This window comes from Anser anser (genome assembly GCF_964211835.1).
Source record: "Anser anser genome assembly, chromosome: 1".
In the NCBI taxonomy this organism is placed as follows: Eukaryota; Metazoa; Chordata; class Aves; order Anseriformes; family Anatidae; genus Anser; species Anser anser.
The window spans coordinates 87,313,069-87,335,225 of record NC_139720.1 but is presented as its reverse complement, the minus strand read 5'-3'; the positions used below and the strand labels follow the sequence as shown (position 1 = coordinate 87,335,225).

Here is a 22,157-nt window from a genome sequence, read left to right as displayed (position 1 = left end):
AGTTCTACAGATGTCCCTCCGAGCTCACATAAAAGACCAAGAAACCCTGACAAGACATTGGAGCAGATCTTGGAGATGCCTACAGCACTGGGAAAACCAGTGGCACTTAGGACTGAAACAGTGAGAGGCGAGAGGGTTTGCTCTGGCATCAAGGAAGGCAGAGCTGAATCTTCAGAAGGGGTCGCAGAAAAAGCAATGCACCAAGCGGGCAACAGCAAAAGTCTTATCTGCGTGCAAAGTGGTGCAGCCTCAGGTAAAATATTACTAGTGTAGGGCTTGAATAGGTCAGAAGTGTAATAACTTAATGCAAGGACTGAGTCACTCTTGCTCAGACTGCAAGAACAGCATGAAGCTCTGCCTGCTCCCACCATACCAAGCACCTGCTGCCTGTGCACATCCCCAGAGCCCCCCACGTCGGGCAGAGACAGCATCCTTGCTGTGCTGGGGGCACAGGGACCAGCCTGTGATGCACTGAGAAGGAGCTGGGAGCTTTCTGAGCTAGCACGGGAAGGGTGGGAGAGCGCTCCCTCTCCAGCACAGACCACCTCTCCTGATTGCTCGCAGGCTTCATGCCTGCAGTGCCAGTCAAGGCTACAAGTTGAAAATCCTCTGCGGAACAGAAATATCCTTGCTAATTGGTGGCAGCAGGTTACACTACCTAAATTTTGCAAAACCTGCCGCTTACACATTAATCATCCTGAAAGAGGGATAGGTTAAAGCAGGATGAGACCTGCCACTGATCCCCCTAGCACCTCACCAGACGCCTCCTCCAGCACCCTGGCTCTCTAGTTGCTGTTCCCCTCGTGCTGTGGTCATCTTGCCAGTTTTTTGTCCGTGTGACACGGCTTCCCAAAAAGCCCCACTAAACTCCTCCTAAAAGGAGAGTTTCACCGTGGGCACAGGGCAGGAGGAGATCTGCCATCTCTTCCCAGCTCAGCTGCTGACCACCTGGGGCACGGCCTTCCCCTCCAACATGCAGTTTTGTTCAACTGCACCTCCTGCAGAACTCCCCCAGAGCTGGGCCGCGGCCTGCTCCCTCCGTCGTCTCCCCTTGCGTTGGCCATGTCCCCGCCGCGGCCGAGGACGGCCGGCCCGCCGAAGCGAGCCTCGGAGTGACGGCGCCGGGCCCCTGTTTTCAATTAACGTTACTATTTCTGAAGGGAATATCTGCGGCGCAGGGAGGTAACCCATGGCAACCATCTGCTAAACCGCAATTCACGCTGCCTGGGCTTATCGGGGAGGTGGGGCGCGGGCGAGATGGGGGCTGGGGCGACGCGGGGGGGAACCTCCCAAATCTTGGCAAAACGGCCTCCTGTCCTTGTCCCCCTCCAGCACGGTGCTCGCTCTCCCCTCCGATCCCACTGGATAATTTATGGGCGAGCAGCTCACCGTCGTCGTCGCTTTGTTTGCAGCTTGCCTCTAAATATAGCCCTGCTCCGGGGGATGCAGGCGAGCGCCCGCCCGACTGTCTGCCCGCAGCTCCGGCTGGCCAGAGAGGGGTCTGTCCTGTGTGGAGAGGGGCTGGCAGACAGAAGAGGCCACAAGGGGTTTCACATGCTAAAAAGAAGTGCCCTCGTCCTTAGCCCCTGCTGCAGATGCCCTTGGGCCGGGTGTCACCGGCTGTGACTTTGGCCGGGGCTAACACATCACACGTGGAGCCCAACTTGGGCGTTGAAGTGCTGACGGGGCAGTATAATAAGTAGCTAGCAGAAATAAGAAGCTACTTATGTTTTAAACATAACATTAATTAATAAAGAAAAGGCTATGGTGTAGATACTAAAAGCCCTCATACACTGAGGAGAAAAAATCTCTTTCTCTTATAATTTAGAAACTGCCAGAACGTGGTTCCCTGGCCCTGAATGACAGCATCCCTATGTCGGATTTGGGGAGAAGACTGCTCTGCAGTCATGCAGAGACCAGCCCTGCTCCACTGCAGGAGGAGAGCTCTCAGAAAATAGATAGCGTAAGGATAAAAGGAAAAGGTCATTTTCAGACCACACCACTCCATCACATCAACGTTAATTCATGTTAGTCTGTTACTTTGGATGTAACTGAATGCCATGAAAAATGACTGAGATTCCCCGGCCCAACCTGGCAGTGCACTTCAGCAAAGCTATCTAATAGGTTTATTATAGTTTATTGAGCAGCCGTTAGCAAGGAGTAGATCAGAACAACTGCCCAGATGCTAAATGGCCTTAGGAGTGATGGCATTTTTGGAAGAATTATTGTGGCAGGGTGGGTAACTCGGTGTCTAGGGCCCCATGCTACCTCCATCCCTGTCAGAAGAAATAATGGCCAAATTTCCTTCTGAACCTCATGGCCCATTGGACTAATGCATAGGGGCCAGTCTGTACGGCACGTAGAGTACCTTCAGCTCCCCCCGTGTGGACGATCCCTTGCAGTTACTTTTTATGAGCAAGGCATTCTGAGCACCAGAAGCCATGCTCCCGCCTCTCCTGCTGCACCCCAAAGGAAATTCCCTTCTCCCCATGTAGCAAGGAACGCTCCCGGGCACCAGCCCTTGCAGGGATATGCAAAGTTGTGTCCTGGCTGTCAGGAATGCCATAATTAGCACTAGTGGGGAGAGACTTGGAAAACATTTTGCTTTCCCTGAAGAATGACCTCTGTTCCCTGCAACAGAAAAAGTGACTTGCAAATCTGTTTTGCAGAGCGACCACACTTTATTACCAGGCAGAGTTAATAGCAAGGTTATTTTACTATTAAAGAAAAAAAAAAAAAGTTAAGCATCAGATTGCAATGTTTGGAAACAAGGTTAAGGAGCGAGAAGACAGCAGAAGGCTCCATCAACATCTGCCTGCAAGCTTAACTCCATCCTGCCCGCCAGATCCAGCTTTCATCTATTCAGCACACAAACTGGGGGTCGATTCTAGCAAACCCTCTCCCTGAGAGAGCGAGTTTTCAAGTACCTACCCCTCCTTTCCTTACAGTCCATTATTTATGTTCCTATCTTTTCAGGAGAGCTGTAGAGTGAAGGGTATCGCTGGGGATTTCACAGGTACTCATTTATTTTATGCTAATTTAGGGGCTCTCCTTACAGAGTGGTGTTGCTTTCAGCCACCCAGCATTTGTGAGACTACTTGTGGAGTATTTTCAAGCTTACTTGAAAATAGACAGCTCTGATGAGAAAGGGGACTGTGCACTGCTGTTCTCCAGCCTTTGCTTCCATCCTTCTTCAAAGTCAGTCAGGTGAATGGCACTTAGAAGCTTCCATTGCATCATTTTCCACATTACTCAGTGAGTTCTTCAGCATCCTACAGCCGTCTTTCTGTTGGATTCGCTATTCCTCAGCAGAATTACTTGCAATGTGCTCTCTTACCTGATTTCATGCATAAGGACCCCATACTTTTTTCTTGTTACAGCCCCACCTCCCACCCCCCATAATTTATGCACTGCTTCTGACACCCACAACTCAAGTTACCCTACAGAGCTCCCACAGAGACTGCACAGGACATACTAATGATGCCTCTGGCTGACTCAGACCCTGGCACAGGACCATCTCCCCCTCTTGTAAGGTTATAAGAAACAGAGATTTCCCTCACCTTCCAGTGAAGAACTAGACTTCAGTACCAGCCTGGAGTGAGCTTTAAACTCACGGTCCCCTTCTGCAGCTGCCTCCGCAGAAGCTCTCTCTAGCGTTGTCCCACCTTTCCCTCCCCTCTCAGGTCCCATTTGTCTCCCAGCCTTTTTACAATTCACAGCCCACACACCACAGCTCCCAGACACCCCACATTATATCCAATATATCAATCAGACTTGTGCAATTGGGAGATTGCTCCCTGCCTCTCCCAGTAGCAAGGATGCAGTGTGCATGTGCTATGCAGGAGGCTCCCCCTCTGCCTCAAAAAATTTCCACTTGAAATACTCCAAGATATGCACTAGGACAAACTCAGAGGATGGTAGCAGCATATACAGAGCTGTATAAAAATCCCAGGTAATGAACTGGCAGCACAAACTCAAATGAGATTTGTGCTCAGCGATGTTTCTAGGGAGCGCTGCTTCTGCTCTTTGCGGAACCAGGGGTGCCAGTGAGGGGTGTGACTGAAGTAGGAATCGTTGTTTGGTGGGCTCAGTCTTTGAGAGTTATTTTGGGGAAGAGAATAAATCAAATATGACCATACTCTTTCCTTATATAATAATTAATGTCACTTGAGTTATCTGTTGATAGCACAGGGCCTGATGACTTCTGGTGCAACTCTGTAGTAATGATTATATTCAAGGCCTTCCAGCCCTCATGTTTGCAGCAAATGGCCTCTTTTCCCTCATTCCAATCCTTTTTTTTTTTTTCTCTTTTTTTTTTCTCCTCTTGGTAAGCAGAGGAATCCCCTTTTCACCCTGTTTTAATTACAGGAGCCACGTGACCCTTCCTGGAGCAGCCGCCATACAACCGAAATACATACACCAGGCCACCGGGCTCACAGAAAATATGTAAGTAGGTTACACGGGGGCGGGGGAGACCATTAAACACAGCAGGACCCACTTAACTGAGTACCTATTAGAGGAGCAGAAAGTGGTGGAGGATGAATGATGGGGCGGCTCTCCTCCCTCCAGCAAGCCCCAGCGAGACTCAAGGTGGGTGGAGAGGGAGGCTGGCAGAGGAGCAGAGGGGTTTGATGTGTGCTGAGGCTGGTGCTGCTAATGATTGCTTCACAAATAAATAAATCAGAGAGCTCAAATATGCCCCTGCAGCTATTGCTCTGGGCTGGTAACTGGAAGGCTCATGCAGCTATTGTGTTCTCCGCTGCTGGTGGAAAGCCTTCGTTCTGCTCTGGGAGAGCGTGGAGCAGCTCGACCCCAGCCCCGTCCCTTCTGCTTGCAGTGGGATACCAAGCCTGGATGGCTCCCCTAGCCCTCAAAATGGTGGGGGAGGACACTGGTCCACACGCTGCTCCTGCAGGAGTGTCCCCAGAGCAGGGGACAGCAGCAGCAAGGTAGGAACAACGTGTGGGTTTGGGATCTACTCTCCTTTGTGAAGGCTCTTAGGGAGTGCAGGCAGATTGAGTCTTTCCTCCCAAAATACATTTAAATTCTAAGTTATTGAGGGTGGTGTTCTGACATGGCCCTAGATAAGTTAAGGACTGCCTTATCTTTTGGAGAGAAGTCCCTCTAGCCATCTGGAGAGCACCTCTGGCATTTGATTAGCCAGGGAATCATTTCTTGCCTCAACCAGGGGTAAAACTGCACTTGGTTATGTTACAGTATGAGGGCTTTTCACCAACCACTGTATTTATATAATCTTTCTGCTGACAAATACACCCAAATCAAACATCTAAATAGGATTAAAGTAGGCAGCTTATTACTGGCACTTGAGGAGGAGCAGGAATTATGGTAATCAGCCATAACAGTGAAGTTGGGGTGTATGACCCCTACAACTTATCCTTGAAAAATACTATACAAATAGCTTCTGAATCAGTAAAGAGTAATTTCATATTCACTGAATAATAGAGAAAAGCGCAAACGAAAATAGCCAGATCTGAATATCAATGTATTTTGGGTTCTTTCTTGGTGAGAGGAAGACGAGCATAATCACAAGTGAAATAAGTGCCAGGCCATATTTAACCCTCTCAGCAGTCCATCAAGTAGAAACATAAATTGGTCAAGTTTTCCAAAAATAGAAAATTGTCTTGCCACAGTAAACAATGCCTGCTGTTCAGTTTGGGGTCCACCTCCCCTTTTGCAAGAGAAATATTCAGTGATGTTTCTTGCCCTATGACGGGATTTAGCTGCAAATCCCAGTTAGCACTCTGCAAAAACTGCCTACACTGCTCCTGATTTCCAGGAAGGAAAGTCGGACGATGCACACCCCACACCTGGGTTGTGTCTGAATGTGATGATCCTGTACAGTTTTGTTCTGGGGAATGCAGTGCACAATGGCATGGTAACAGGCATAATTTTTCCTCTCCAGGTGGCTAATTTAAATTAATCCTATGGAGTTAGTGACTAAAAACAGTCCTTACCTCCTGGTGGCTACCAGCAGCCTGTTTGAAAAGGGTTGATGAGTCCCAGTGGTGTTCTTGATGGGCAGTGTCTCCATCTTTTAAAATCATCCTTACAGACAGGTGATTATTTCCCTTATTGGCACTTTCACCTATGGAAATGAGAACTGAATGGGCTGGTTGATCATTTTGCACAGTAATTTATGCTTGTAGTCCAATATAGCTCATATTGAGGATCTATTCCCCTTTTATAATTGGGGCAAATTTCACCTCTAGAAGCTCTCCTTCCAAGAGAGGATGAATTACCTAAGCCGTCACCTGTCTGGCACCATTCAGCTGCTATTTATTTCTGACATGTTCATGTCAGTAGAAGGCTTTCCAACCTCACAGAGATACTGGGAGATTTCATTTATACAATACTGTGAGATTGTCTGATCAAAGGCATACAAGTGGAAATCATTACCGTTATTTTCAGGTGTGTCTTTAATAATAGATTCTCCCTATTCATCGCAATCATTGCAATTGTAACTTGGAAGTAGGTTCCCTCACCACCTGGCCACTTGGTGCTCTTCTAATCTCTGACTCTTGCCTATACAGTGAGATTCCTCCTGCATCCCTCTTCCACCTCTCCGCAATGCAAACACGTTCACTAAAATTTGCTACGATAGCTTCACCTTACATGGATTTGTTTCTGCAAACCAACATGATATTGAACTTTCTGCATCCTGAATCTCTCCCGCTAGGAAACGAGAGTAATACGTGGTGCTGTCTGTGCAGGGACCATTCACGGTGCTTGACAACCTTGCTGAAATGACTGAATTACATTCCTATCAGCAAAAAATCTGAAATGAGTTACAGCTATTTACGAAAAGAAAGGGAGGAATTTGCACATCTTACTACAGAAAGGAATAAGCTTATTAATGCCCCGTCTTTTTGACAATTTACATTTATTTTGTCTAATCACGCACAGAACCCCAGTGCTGTGGAAGCCTCAGGCCAGAAAAATTGAGGTGTCCGTTTTCTGTTTGTTTCTGTGGGACTTGGGCTCCTACCATTGTAATAGAGCTGGTCTGTAGCATCTCCCCAAACCAGTGCACGTGAACTTTTTTCCTCCTGTCTTTTACCTGTAAAGACTTTGGGAAGTGTGGTGGGGGAGAGTGGTGGGAAGAAGGGTGGAACACCTCCAGAAAGGCCTATGTGATGGAGGACATCTCATCTACTCTGTAAGGTTTCTTCTGAGGGTCCTAGATCCACTAGGGCCAAGGAAGTTCATCTTCTGCACTCCTGGGTTGTGTTTCAGAGGCTGGGTCTTTCATTGCCAAAAGGTTAAAAGCTGGATGGGGTGGTTTTGGTCAGTAACTCAGGTCAATCCAACTTGAAGATGGCAGTGGAAATCTGGTTTGGTTTTGACCATAGTGATCTGGGGTGCTGGAAACCATGAGAGTGCCAAAAAACTTTGGTATTAGAGACTGCCTCCAGTGACAGAAAACCTCATGCAGGCATTGACTCTGTTTCCATGTGTTTGTCCCTTTTCTTAAGCATCCTGTGTAGCAGCTGTTGCTACTTTTATAAAAGCTGAGGTGTTTCTCAAGTCCCATGCCAGGGAATAAACATCTTGGAAGGACAGGAATGAGATGTGGAGCCTTCCCATCCTTAAATCACAAATTCTAGTCTGGACCCAGGTCATCTGAAAGTTGTCATCACCTAGAATTTCAATCTGCTTATATTTGCCCTGCATGATTAAATATTCATGCCAGGATATTCTGCCATGCATGATGAGAATATGCAATGTAACCTCACTGGAAGGACTGTGCTGCAGATGTACCAATGTGCTGCCGCTTGCTGAAATGAATTCTGCTTTTGTCAGTTCTCTAGCTTTCCCTTGATGGACTTCAGTCTTGTCTCAGATCATCCCATTCCAGAGACTGATTTTTTTCTTTTTTTTACATATACAAACACAGAAAACCATCCTCATCTTGCCCAATGAGGCCAAGGGCACAACAGACCATGGTAAATAGCCTCCTCACTCCTAGAGATGTGTGATCTATCTGAGCACCAAGAGACTGCTGGGCAGCAAACCCTTTGCTACAGATCATAGTAGAGCAACAACTAGCTGATGGCTAATTTCCTTGGGGCTGGCATCCTGGTGCTTTGAACAGCCTGAACTTCACTTAAAAAAAAATTATAGTGATTAAGTAAACACAGCTATAATGGAAATCTTTACTCTGCATATTACAAACCAAAATGGCCATGAAGGGAGCAATTATGAAATCTCAGGACTGTGGTGAAGGGAGGAATCATTTGAGCTGTGCTGTTGTTTGTTTTTGTTCATCATTTATTTCCCCTGGGAAACTTGACTCTGAAGCAGTCTCTGCTGCGTTGAAAGATTCTTTACATTTTCGTTAACCCAGTTTTCCATTCAGTCTTGAGCAAGATGGGAGGAAAGATACGGGTTTTACATGAAGTCACAAGGCATGATAGACTACCTTGGGGAAGGATTCCTAGATCCAGTTTCCAATTCCCATTACAAGCCCACAACACGTGTTGTGCATCGATCGCGCTCTCTCTCTGTTAGTCTTCAGCGACATGACTGATTTTACAAAGATTTGAGAGAGTGGTAAGGATAATGCAGCAGTGGCAATGTTTAAGCCACACTACTGGGAACTGTAATGATGGTTCAGAGACAGTGGACTTCTTGCCTTTCTGGAGATATATGATTGTTCCTAGTGGGTCTTTGGGACTTGCTCGATTCAGGCAAATGATAGTGTAAAGCAGCACCAGGCTTTCAGCTTCAGATGATTTTTGCTGATGTTTGTTCAGGACCAGAGGGAAATTAGCTGGTAGACTGGCTCTTAGTAGAAAATTGACTGAGAAATGGAGAACACAGCAGAGAAGCAGTTGGTGAATGATGGGATGAATGGTAATTCCCAGGTAGTCATAACAAAAAGATTGATGCAGTCCAAAAACCTAATATACTTCCTAAATGTATATAATAATGCAAGTTCAGGAGCTACTTTGAGGGCAGGAGCCAACTTGGAGGCCTTTTCCTTGACTGAACAGGCTTAACCAAAGAAAGAGGATCTAGCATTTCCTTGTGAGCCCTGCTAAAGCTACAGAGCTTGGTGCTAGAACCAAGTGGTGTGCAGATGTGATAGCAAAGCAAAGCAACAGGCCAACAAGTCGTGATTGTTCAAGACCTTCAGATGAGGACAAACATTTCTGTTAGAGGCTTAGTGTGCTCCATGAGTGGAGAGCAACCCAGAGAGACGTGAAAGAAGGGAACAGAAATGTTAGCAGTTCTTATTACATGGCTATGAATTAGGTAAGGAGGAAAACTGTCCTGTTAAACACCAAAATGTTCCCCCAGCTCCATGGTGAGCCAGGCCCAGAGGGATGCTGTGTGAAAGAGGGCAGATTTTCTCCTTCCCAGGTGGAACACAGTTCAGGTACAAGGTGTCAGAGCTGAGCTACTGGCTGCCAAGGTGGTCTGAAACAGTGTCAGAGCAGGCAGTGTATGGGGAAGAAGGGACCTAATTTGGAGGAAAAGGGACTGAGGGCTGAAGGAAGGGACTGAGTTTGGAGGGATAGGAATAACTATGGCAGGGATTTGACAGTGGGCTGTTGCTATTGCTGGGGCAAACCAAGCAGGGGACCCTCAGCACATCCACACAAAAGGAACTGTTATTCCTCCTTTTCCAGTGTGATTATCACACACATACCCGCAGGTTGGTCTGAAACCACCTTCCTTGTTCATCCTCACTTCTTCCAGAAGCCAATTAAGTCCTTCCTGAAGAGATACTCCATGAAACAGAGGCTTTTCTGAGACTCGTAATGGTTGTCACCCCAGCACTAATCGTAATGAATCACGCTCGGGCTCCTGTTGTGCTCATATTTTCAAAGAGATGTTGGTTCTTGATCCGTTCATTAATATTAATTAGCAAGGAGTCACGTTTCATTTCCCACTTATGTGTCCAAGCTGCATCATCCTTCTGCACCCTGTACTAAAGGACCAGATGCCATTTATGGCTGGCACAAAATAATTAGCTAATAGTTAAAGAATACGTATCTCAAGTTAGTTAAATATTTATGCCAGACTTTTTCCATTTTGGCTTCCAGCCCTCATCTGGGGGTTGCAATGCAATTTAGGGAGGATATGAAAAAGTTTTCACAGTTGTATGCAGCAAGCTTTAATTATACATTCTCCATATGGATGCAAATGTTTGATGTTATACAGATGTTGGCAACGAATTGACCACCAGGTACCAGGGTAGAAATAGCAGACTTCAGCAAGCATATCAAAATCTAATTCCCTTGTTGTCACTGGATGCTGCATAATGCATCAGTCACTCTTTTGCTTCTGATCCAGCCTCTTTTGCTCAGTCAGAGATCTCTGCTGCAAAATATTTTTAGGCAAATGAATAAAAAAAAAAGTGGCCAGGGCTGGAGAGAGGGCATGTGTGGCTTGGATGTAACTCGAAGTCACATCCTGCATCTTCCCTAGAGCTGAGTTCTAGCAGTGAGAGAGGTGTCTGCCTTTGAGTCCTCAGATTTTGCCTGTAACAGCCACACAGGGTGCCCTAGATCATTTGCTTCACCTCCTGGGAGCCCTCTCATGCAGCCCTGCACTGTACCATGCAGGATGTAGGGCTGTGAGCCTCCAGCACCCAGTACTGTGAAGATGCTACCAGGAGGAGCAAGGACATCCAGTGCTCCTCTGAGCTGCACAGGAGCTGGGGCTCCCTGCGCTGCGCCAAGCGGAGGAGAGTATTTCCCCTCCTGATGCTCAGCATCACATGGAGATGTGCCTGTGTGCGCAGCTCCCAGCGCGCATCCTGCCCAAGGGGCGCAGAAGGAAGCTGGGGGCAGGGGCGGTGGAGGGCTGTCAGCTGGATTTCTGCTCGAGGGTACGCACAGAATGTCTGCTCTACTTAATACCTTATAGGTGAACAGTAATCCTTTAAGGGGTCCTGCTAAAGGCTGATTTTTGCTGACCTTCCACTCCTACCTGTGTCGAGAGGGTTTGCCTTCTCCTTCTCAGAAGCTCAGAACACCCAAATTATCCACAACATCTTGAGCAGATAATTACACTGAGCCAATCAGCGTTGATAACCTGGGCGCTTTCACCTTACTGTGCTCTTTGATAGTCCCTCATCCAGCCTCGATGGGGACACAGTTCTGCTGAGCCTTTGTTTTCTGGAGCAGGTTTGGGCAGGGAAATGGTGGTGGTGGTGGTGGTGGGGAGAAGGGGTAGTGTTGGCTAATGCCTATGTTAGAAATAATACCAGGTGAAAAAGTGCCTGTGATCAGCTCTCACGGGAGTATCACACCCTCTAAGCAGGTAAGATGGGATGGCTGTCTTGTGAGCTGCATCTGGGGCATGGGAAGGAGCAGCGACCCACACCTTTTCTAGTTAACCTGCAAGCTCCTGCCTTCGAGCTTGCCCGGTTTCACAAGTAAGCAGAAATGGGCTTACTCACTTGGGAGATGAAAAAAACTTCTAAGAAATATGTGGGTGCTATAGTAGATAGTGTTATGCTTCACTAAACAGAGCCCTTCCCTTTGAGTCAGCCTGTGCTTTGGCGATCCAGCCTTTACAGGCAGTTTTTTTTTTTCCTTTGGACTAAATTATGAAAACCGTGAAGGATTTCTCAAGGTTCCAGTTAAATTGCAGTTTTTGCCATTCCAATCTGCTGTTCCATCTCTGCAGGCAAAAACAACTGCATTTTCCCTGCCACCCCTTCTGTGCTGTGAAATAGCTGTCATGTTCTACCCCAGAGTTAGCTGCATTGTTGCGGGGGAAGAAATGTTTTTTCTGTCCATGCACGAAAGTGAACAGATAAATCTCTTGAGATGAAGAGGCAGTTATTTTGTCCTGAAGAGTGGGAAGTGGATGGAGGAAACAGAGAGAAGCCTACAGTGAGCTACAGCTCAAGAATCAGTGCAAGATATTTATTCCTTGCAGAGGCAAAGGAGAGCAGTCCCACCGTTTTTCTTCTCCTAGGTTGCGAGCACAGGAGTGACACTGGAGTAACACGGTTCTTCCCTCCTGAGAGATGGCTGTAATGACAGAGGTTTTAACTTATTGTATTTAATAAGGAGGGGAGAGACAATAAAGCAACAAAATGAAACTTCTGCCCACAACATAGCAGGAAGGGGAAAGAGGTTAAAGTCCAAGTGCCAAGTCTGAAAAGTGGAAATCGGGTGTGCGCTGGTTACAAAGCACTTCTGCATGGGGCTGGCTCTAGACATGAAGGATGCTTTCTTTCTGTGGTTACCTATACTTACTCCTATTAAAGTTTGTTGCGGTTTTTTGTTTGTTTGTTTGATTTTTTTTAAAGAGCTCTGCCCTCCACATTCCAATGCAGAACTGCTGGCACTAGGACGGAGGACACTGAAGTAATCGTGGGCTCAGGAGCTGAACACCCTGCAGGGCTGAGTTCTTCAGGGCTTTGAATATGTCCAAGAAAGGGTTCTTGTGCACTCAGCAGGGTTAGCCACGCTGCCCATGGCACAGGGGGCCTGGTTCTCACCTTGCTGGAGGCCTGTGCAAGTTTCTGCTTTCTGTGATCCGTGCTCAAGGGCAGAAGTGTTGGTTTGCAGCCCCGGGATAGTAATGAAAAGTTAGCAGGAGGGTTTCATGAGGGTTCGTGCTTTCCCTTCTCTTCCAGGGATTGTCTTCTCCTTTCTTTGTTAAGTTGGAAAGAAGAAAGCATGGAGGGCCAAAGAAAAGGAGGTGATCGAGCAGCTCTGTAGGAAAAGTTCCTCAGTAAAGGAAAAATCCTCTCTCGCAGTCTGGTGAGAATAACACGTGGCGCTCTAGTTACGGGGGGCACGGGTGAAGGGAGCTAGTGAGGATGCCAGAAAAAGAGTGCAGCAGGCGTCACTGCATGGTGGTGATCTACTTTTAAGTGATACCAGAAAAACCTATTAAATATATAACCTCAGCGCCCAGAAAAATGTGTTAAGAGGTTTATTCGTGTAGGAAAAGCTTCATCTTATAAATATAGATAAGGGCTTCTTTTTTTCCTCCTTCTTCTTTTGGATTTCCTATACAGAAAATGCATTTGGACTGTAATTTCCCTTCTGGGAAGCTCTACCTAGTTATGCTGCTTGCTGTCTGGCAGGACTGCTAGGTCTGTGCTACAAATGGGATAGCTTGGCGTGATGAGTCCTTCTTAACGCTGATCCCACTGCGCCCTGCTCCAAGCCCCATCCTGCAAAACCTTGTGTTTGTGCTGCCCTGTGAGAGGGCTGGTGGTTTCCCTAAGCAGTTTAGGACCATTGTGTGCTGAAGGTGAGGCATCGCTGCTGATCATTTCGGGCCATACCTCCTGTGGGGCTGCTGCTGACCGACCTGCGAGGGAGGGGAAGATGCAGAAAATAGAGAGGTTGGTCCTGCTTTTTTTTATTTTTCCTCCTCTCTCTTAGCACAGACACTTTCTTTTCAGGCCCTGCAGGGCACCTTAGGTGGAAATGCTGCCATGGAAATTAAATAAACCTGCGGTCCTTCAGGTTACCCCCCTCCTTGCTCAACAGCTGTCTTGCCTCTGAGTGGGTAGAACAGGAGCTGCCTCCGCTCCCCAGCCTCATGTACCAACCAAAGTCCAACCACTGTCTTTATGCTGATCACAAATCAGACTCATTTTTGCGTACATCCTCTTCAGTCCAAACTAAAACATAATTCTGTTTCTTTGTTGTTTTGTTACAGATGGCTGTCAGAAGCTCATGCTCAGCAGTGCTAACACCAGCCTGTTCTTGCTCCTAGTCCTCCCCACCAGTGCCTTTCATGGTATCTATCCCTGCCCCACATCACCTGGCCTGCATTTGGGGCCTTGCTCAGGGCCTTCCCACCTGCACCATCTTGTCTTGTGTCACGCTGCTGATGTGCAGTCTTCCCTAGCCGTCCACACACTCATACAGATGCGAGACCATCTCATAACAGCCAGTGCCCTATCTGTGGGCCTCGGCAGGGAATTAATGCTCTGAAGGCACTCTTCATAACGATGCTGGCTGGGTTATCCCCCTCTGCTTGGCTTTTTGGCTCCTCCTTTGCTTCTCCCTTGTGTGCCTTGTCTTTTCACACTCTCAGAGCTCCTCAGCTGTTCTTGTGCTGCCCTTTCCCAAACAACTTAGAAAGCATGGAGGCCTGTGCTGACCTTCCCTTCCTAGTTCTTCACACAAACCATTGTTGTTTTGTACTTGCACAACCATTCCTGCCAGTGAGGAGACTTCTGTGGATACCCACGGTACTCTGTCATCCCTTTTCACATTTCTCCAAAGTTCTTGTCATGTGTGGCCACGAGTAAGTAAACAAAATAACTGCAAACATAGACACTCCAGTGGCTTAATCACAATGACTAACATTGCCTCGTGGCTTCTTTATGCTCCTCTACATGCAGCTGCTATTGCTCTCCTTGCCACCCAGTAACTGTGAATCAGGGCACTTCCTCTTCCCTTCTCCACCCCACCTACATAGGGGCCCTCGTCCATGCTTATCACTCCTAGGGACTATGACAGCTTCCAAAATCACCCCACTGCCCAGAGACAGGGTGACTCACGTCCTGCTGGTACAGGTAGGCTTCCTACGATGAATGTGAAGGACCGTCCCATCCGTGTGAGTTGTGAAATAGCCCGGTGATGGCATGTTTGCGTTATAACACCGTTGTGTTTGACTGCTGAAGTGGAAATGGAGCTATCTTCTGATTGCATTGCAAAACTCCTGCCTTGCTCCTTCCCAGACTCTGTTTCTGGTCTCTGACATATTTGCAAATGTCCCATTTTGGTGTGATTCTTCCAGAGTGCTTTGAGTATTTTTTTTCTGATTGCTTTCTGCCTCAGAAGTAAAATGATGATACCGGACCTGACCTCTGAAGTGAGGTCTGTCTCTGCCCTCATGCAGCCCAGTCCGAGTGCTAGTGCAGTGACTGGCAGCTCCTCCTCTGTTGGCAGGGCCACTTGCCAAAAAGCTGTGACGTGCTCCAGTGAGCACTACTTTTTCCTGTTGGGGTTGAAAACAAGGCAAAGAGGGGTGTACTAGTTAACTTTTTATCCTAAGACAAGTCTGCAGGAAAGACGCTTGCCGTGGACAGCAAATCCACCTGGTAGTAGGCATCCTGTAGATCTGCTGCCACTTCTCCCAGCTTCACTGGGACAGGTGGTGACAGTAAAGAGGAGGGAGAGAGAAGTATTCCTGCCCCTTCAGAAAGGGCTCTTGACTCCATTTGGTTCTGGGGGTGTAGGCTTGCTTTTTTACCCACAGGCTTGCCCGCTGAGGGAGAAGGATTGAACCACAAAGCTTTGTGACCCTGAGGTAAGCTGAGACCAAAGCTAAAGTAGAGGTCCTCCCCACCTGAGTCCAAAAGCAATCACTGACCTGTGAACCTACATACCTCCTGTTTGATCTCCACAGCCACTACACCCACAGCAGTCTGTTCAGGCCCATGTCCTGGTGGCCTGTGAAGATCTCCAAGGAGGAAGACCCCGCAACCTTTCTGGGCAGCCAGTGCTCAGTTACCTGCAGGGTAAGGAGTTGCTTCTGATGTTCAGCTGGCACCTGACGTTGCAGTTTGTAACTGGCCCCAGCGCCCCAGGTGTGGCCTCACCAGTGCTGATTGGAGGGGAAGCTTCACCTCCCTCCACCTGCTGGCAGCACTGCTCCTAATGCAGGCAGGATGCCATTAGAGCCTCCTTTGCAGCAAGGGCACGCTGCTGGCTCGTGTTCACCTCGGTGTCTGCCAGGACACCCAGGGCCTTTTAGTTTTAAAGAGAACAGTCTGGTGGAGGGGATGAACTGGGGAGCAAGTCTTGAAATTTAACATTCAGGGTCCAGGCAGAAGGTGAGACTCCTGGGCTTTCATTCCTGCTCTCATGAATATTTTAGGTTTTATATAGCGATTCTTATATGTAAAGTGCAAAACAATCTTGTGAGTAAGGGAATGGTGTCCTGGACTTCTCCCTCCTAGATGATTCCCAAATCATTTGGTTATGACATAAAGGTGACCAACGCCCACATCAAAATGCAAACAGAGTCGCTGCTATCTTCCAAAATCTGCTGTCAGGCCAATATTGAGAGAGGTATGAATTATGTATTGGCCTCAATCACAGAAATGAAGGTGTGGACTCTGAAGTCTAATGATTACATACTTCATCCAGAGTAACAATCAAAGTGCTTATCATAGCTAACTGGATGAAAGAAATGTTTCAGGATAAATGACAGTAGCAGAGAGACTTTTTTTTTCTGTACAGTTGCCCAGGACCGTTTAGAAAGAATTCAGACACACCCAAAGAGTCCCACGGTGTTAGATCCAGCCAGGAAATTGATTTTCTTTCTTCAAAATGATTCTGTGGAAAAACGTGAAGTGCAACCAGGAGTTCAAAGTCTTGTGGGATAAGAGGCTAAAAGTCTGTTTGGCAAAGGTGATTTTTTTTTTTTCTTTTTACTAACGAAAAATCCATTTTTTTCTGGTTACTGCTGAGAAAAGTTGATGGTGGAAATGCCTATTTGCCCATTTCTCTCTGTTGCTTTTCTTCCCAGTGAAAACAAGAAAAAGAGGAACTGCTGCTCCACCAGTTGTCACAAGGCTTGAATCCAACCTTTTACTCACCTGTCTCATCGTGGCACACACAAACCACAGGGAAATCCGAATTAACCAGCAAAACATCACAAACCTGGGACTTGAGCTTGGCTTTAGGAGGTAGGATTAGAAAGCTGTTGTGCAGTCACCTTGCCTGTGGACTTCTTCATCTTCAGCAAACATCTTTTGCTCTGCACGTGTTCCAAGCCAGTAGCATCATATTTTTCCTCACAGACAGATCATAACCTCAGGCAGAGCACAACTTCATATGTGGGGACATTTAGGAAAAAATTGGCATACTCTTCCGTCAAGCAACAGTTAAAATCTGCGAAGGGATTAGCTGCCATACACTCTGGTGCTTGCTGACAGATGTCCTGAAAATCTGGAAACACGTCGATCTATCTTTGCATAGTGTTTTTGTTTTTGCTTCCCTCTCTTTCTCTCTCTCCTCATCCCTCTGCCCAGGGTACAAGTGGGAATTCCTTTCACCAGCAGCCTGGGAACTGCCTCAGTGCCATCCACGGAGCAGTGTGCTGGTCCCAGGGGGCAATCCCAGCTGCGCTAGACCCAGATACTCAGCCTGGCTGCAGTTGCCAGCTTTCCTGCGATGGCAGCACTGCTGCTTTGTACCAGGGTATTTAGGGTTTTATCTCTGTTCCAACTACAACCTCTCAGATCGTTTTAAAGGCGCTTAAATGTTGGCCATTAAATATAAATATCTTCTTTTTCCTCTGGGTGAAACCAGTGTTCAAATCTTTGCAGTGTAAATAAGGGCTGGAGAAAATGTTTTCGGAATTGTTTCAGCTCAGCTAAGTGGCCATGGCCACTCGTCCCCTCCATGCCCCTGAGCTGTAGGTGTGTCTCCTCTCCCCTTCAGCAATGTGGCAGAGGAGGTTTGACTGGATCATGACATCCCCCATGCGCATCTTCAGGCCGGAGGACCCTGATTTCTGTGGATTTTCTTGCATGGTCTTGGACAAATAACATAGGACGTTGTTAAAAATTGTTTGGTTGTGTTTTGTTTTTTTTTTTCTCTGGATGGTTTGATTTCTGATTGCTCAATCTGCAGCTCTGAGGTGGCTTCTAAGAGGAGACAGATGTGTGTGCAGGCACGACCTTCTCTGAGTGATGCTCTTTTAAACCATCCGTCTCTGCTCAGAGGCAGTCCTTCGCAGCGGGTCAATCCTGCAGCTGTATTTTAACCTCCCCTTCCTCTCTTTCCCTACATCTGCTTTCTTTCTGTGCAGGCAGGAGATCACTCCTCCTGACTTGAGGAGGAATGGGGAGCCTCCTGCCTCACCAAAAGCAAGTCTGGGGCCTGGCTTGAGCCCAGTCCCCTGACTGCTGTGCTCTGTTGCCACTACCCATGAGGGCTGCCGCACACCGGGTGAGCAGAGCACGCGGAGTCAGGGTGTGGATGTCCTTTTGCTTCCCCGGGGCAAAAGATACAACTCCCCGTCACAGCTGCTGCATTACGACAGCTCCTGGCAGCTTGGAGGAAATCCACCCTCATTACCCTGTCCGCACAGCAGCCACCCATCTCACTAGGGCTGCGGACGCCTGCTGCTGGTGCTAGAAGAGGCAGGGTGGGTGAGAGCGCTGCCCGTGCTCGCCCTGCCTGGGCAAGTGAAGGGGAAGCAGGCCCGAGCAGCCGGCCGGCAGTGCCGAGGAAGAAGAAAGCCATCAGTGTGGGTAATAGCCTAACACTGTGGTAGCGGCCTAACGCCTGCATCAGCAGCAGCGCCCGAGTCACGCCCGCCTGCCCGCGGCTATTGCAGCACCCCGCTGCCAGAGAGCAAGCACATGGCAAGGCCTCAACGCCCGGCTGCTTCGGGGGATGGCGATCCTCAATGGCCCGATTGTGCTGGGAGCACGAGGCAGCCCAGGCCTGCCTTCCTGAGAGCTTCCCCGTGGCCACCACGTGCTTGAAAGGCACGTCTGTCAGACAACCGTCTCGTTCCTCTTCCTTTGGACACAGGAACAAACCCAGGGACGGACAGACGGATGTCCCCAGGGAGTAGGATCCCCACCAGCAGCCAGAAATGCCTGGCCAAACCTGAGCGCTGACTCAGTTTCCCCACTGACACGGGCTTGGGGAGGATGTTTTCCTCCAAAGTCAGGGAGCATTTGCAAAGTCCTCTGAGGAGGAGCGCTCTGGCGAGCGCTAAGTTATTTTTATTATTGGGGTCAGGCGGGAGAACAAGCACAAAGGTGATGAGGCTTTTGAAACACAGGTTCCCATTAATAGTCTTTAGCACTCGCAGTTCTTGTTATAATCTAATTTGACTGGAATTGGATTAATCTTATAATGCTATAATGTCATTTCCATGGTCTTTTTATATTTTTATTGTTACTGTACATTAATGTAATACTCTGCAAGAGCTCTTTGAAGAGGATGTGATTGTTCAGTGAATCTCCGATAACATTTTTGCAGGGCATTTCTGTGCTCCTGTTAGGCTCGTACGTTGTGCAGTCACATGTACTGTAAAAAGTAAGAACGCACCCAAATTCACCTCAAATTGTCTTGCAACAGGCTCTGCTGGTGAAAGCAATGCATTCAGAGCCAGGAAAGCAGGGCTCTGATCCCGGCTTTTCCCTGAACTGTTCTGGGAGCTCACCTGAATCGTGCTAGTGCTTCCAGCCTGAGATGGAAATAATTTGTCCAGACAGGAACAGAGTGGGTCCCTGGTCTATATCCCTTGCCATCTAGAAAACCCTTGTGGTATCAGCAAGCTTTAATGTTTCCTTTTCATTCAGTGTATCCTGAGCAAATGTTTTTTTCCTGTCCTATGCCCTGCATTTCTTAGTTCGCTTCTTTTTTTTCTTTTTTTTTCCTTGTTGCTATTATTTATTTCTCTAGTTACACATCATTTGAAGCATTAAAGATCTTTACCCTGCATTCATTTAGAAATGCTGAAGCTTTTCTTCAAATTAGCCCCCCAGTGCTTGCTCTAAATACTCGTGGGCTTGTTCATGAGGCCTTATAATAGGAGACTGCACGCGAACAATGTTAAGCAAGCTCAGTGATATCACACGGTGTGACGTTTCAGCCCCAAAATCACCAAAGAGAGAAGGCAAATAGACTGGTGTTTTCCATCAACTCTTATCATCACCTCTGTTCTTTTTCCAAGTCTCACTTGAAGGCAGTCTAGATGTAATTAAAGCTTAAGGGCCAACGCGTGAGCTTCATTTTCAGCGCAAAGACATCGCTAACCCTTTCTCTTCCACTCTTCCCCAGTCATTCTGCTCTCCGGCTCCTCCGTTCTCAGAGCATGACAAAGCTGCAAATTAAACCTCCCACTCCGAAAATGTCACAGCTTAAGGTTATTAGCCTGCAGAAACAGAATTTGCTGGGTCACTAGGTGCTAGCTACCACTGGATCTGCCACAGCCACCGTGCCGGGAAACGAGTCCGTATGGCAGTACAGACAGCTTCTGAGTCCTGCTTGCGCGGCTTCTTGGGACTTGGCAGGTCTTACCAGGAGGCTTGGGGCTGCCTTGGCGTGGCACAGGCGGGTTGGGTTCCTGCATTTGCAGCACCCAGGCCTGATCTGGGACCCTGTGCATAGGCAGAAGGGTCTCCTGCACAGGGTCTGTGTGGGATCGGAGTGCCAGGAGGGTACCTGCTGTGCTATTAGTGTCACTCTTTATCTCTCGTCTTACTTCTATGAGCAACTGAGCAAACAGGGGCTTCACTCAAAAGGATGTTCGAGCATCTGTGCCCTTGAGAAGGGCGTCCTTCATCTCCAGTTTACAAACAAGACCCCTGGTCCCTCGTGTTGCCGTAGCGAGCGTTTCAGCGCTCCCTGGGTGCGCTTTCCGTGCTCTCCGGGCGCTGACGCCCGGCGGCAGCATCCCACCGCCGGCGGGGGCAGCCCTCCCGGAGCGCCGGCACCCGGGGGGGGGCGTTGGGACCCTTCCCAGCTCGCAGCCCCCGAGGGCCCCCCTTCCCCTAAAAACAAAGAAACCCGCTTTACCCTTTACAACCTCGGCTTCACCCCCGCCCCACACCGGGGAGGGTTAACCCTTCCCGAGCGCCTACCCCTACCCGCACCCCGACCCCGGGTGCCCCCTGCCCGCCCCTCGGGGGGCTGCCTCGGCCCGGGGGGGATCCCACCGCCCTCGCCCTCCGCCGGGGGGAGCGGGGCGGGCCGGGGCGGGCCGGGGGAGGAGTTTGGCGGCGGGGAGGAAGCGCCGGGCACCCCGCGGCGGCGGCGGCGGCAGCGCCGGGCGGGCGGGCAGGTGAGGGCGGCCCCGCTGGTTTTTGGAACTTCGCGGCCGCGGGGCTGCCGTTTCACCCCCTCATCTCCCGGTATTATCGTTATTATTTTTATATATTTATATTTTTTTTTAAGCGCTGCGCTGCTGAGGCGATCTCCCCCCATCCTCCTGCCTCCTTCCCCGGGGAGAGGAGGGGAGAAAAAGGAGGAGGAGGAGGAGGAGGAGGAGGAGGAGGAGGAGAGGGGGGAGGCTCGGCGGCCGCCCCGCTGCGGGGGCGATGCCCCCGCCCGCCTTGGCGCCTCCCCGTGCCGGCCCCGCCGCCTTCCCTTTGTGCCGCTGGGCCCGGCCCGACGCCCGCCCCGGCAGCGGCGGGACCTAGAGGCACCCGGAGCCCCGCAGCCATGCCGACCCCGCCGCCGCACCTGGCCCCGCCGCTGCTGCTCCTCCTCTGCCTCGGTAAGTGCCGGCGGGACCCCGGGGGTCCCCCCTACCCCGCCCCGGGGCTGGGGACGCGGCTCCGGCGAGGCGGAGGGAGGAGGGGAGGAAGATGTCTGCGGGGGGGGGGGCGAGGGTTTCGCCTCCCCTGGCAGCCCCAGGGGACGGCCGGAGCCGGGTGCCCCCTTTTGGGGCGAGGGGCAGGGCTGGGGGACACGGGGGGCAGCGTGGGGCGCAGGAGCCGAGCCCTTCTCCCGGCTCTGGTGGGGTAAGGGGGAGACCCTTGGAGAAGGCAGCCCCCGCGGTCTGAAACGCGGCTGGGCTGCTCTGTGCCGCCTCTCCAAACTCCTCCGGTAGTTCCTCCGTCCCTGCCTGCCCACATCGGGTGCCCTGTGCCGATACATCTTGTGCCCCAAACCCCGTAAGCGCCGGGGTTTGTCCCATCCCGCGAGTGCCCGCACGCTGCTCTGCGAAGTCCTTTGGGATCCCGCTGCTGGAGGAGAGGTGCCGTAGCGGTGCGAGATCCCCTCCTGCAAATTTGGGAACGGCAGAACAGGAGGCAATTAAAAGGCTGCTTTTTTGCAGCAGCCTGCGAGCCTGGCTTAGCCCCGATGAGTCAATAGGAGCGGTTGTAGAAAATACAGCACAGCACCCTCACGCTGTTGTTGCCTGTGTATATACGGAGCCACCTTGGAGTTGTTGTGGTTTGCCTTTTCGTTGGTAAGATTTTCTGCTCGCACTAATGCTGTGGAAGCAGTGGCGAGGCTGGTGGTCTTCCTGCCGTAGGAATTGTCACCTACCTGCTCTGCCGATTCGGAAACTACATCTTAAGTCACAGCCGTGCTCCCATGTCTCTAATCTGTGTTTGTGCATGCTTGCATGTGGCTTTTCATGCCGCCTGCCTTTCTTTAGGAAAGAGAAAGAGAGACAACTCTTTGAAATGGTTTTGGAGAGGGTTCAAACTTCCCCTAACC

At 49.5% G+C, this 22,157-nt stretch overlaps 2 protein-coding genes across 2 annotated transcripts in view; both read left to right on the top strand.

The window, feature by feature from the left end:
- LOC310884384 (immunoglobulin superfamily member 2-like) overlaps positions 1-20,025 on the top strand; it is a 107,602-nt gene extending 87,577 nt beyond the window's left edge. The window contains exons 19-25 of the mRNA XM_083806098.1: positions 4,369-4,446; positions 12,623-12,749; positions 13,226-13,342; positions 13,663-13,743; positions 15,214-15,264; positions 15,364-15,475; positions 16,489-20,025. The gene's annotated coding sequence lies outside the window, so the exon portion shown is untranslated. The remainder of the gene's footprint in view (positions 1-4,368; positions 4,447-12,622; positions 12,750-13,225; positions 13,343-13,662; positions 13,744-15,213; positions 15,265-15,363; positions 15,476-16,488) is intronic.
- A 688-nt stretch (positions 20,026-20,713) lies between these two features.
- The window catches only part of IGSF3 (immunoglobulin superfamily member 3), an 86,760-nt gene continuing 85,316 nt past the window's right edge, over positions 20,714-22,157 (top strand). The window contains exon 1 of the mRNA XM_083806057.1: positions 20,714-21,204. Within this exon, the coding sequence (XP_083662183.1) occupies positions 21,150-21,204 (55 nt within the window). The 5' untranslated portion in view covers positions 20,714-21,149. The remainder of the gene's footprint in view (positions 21,205-22,157) is intronic.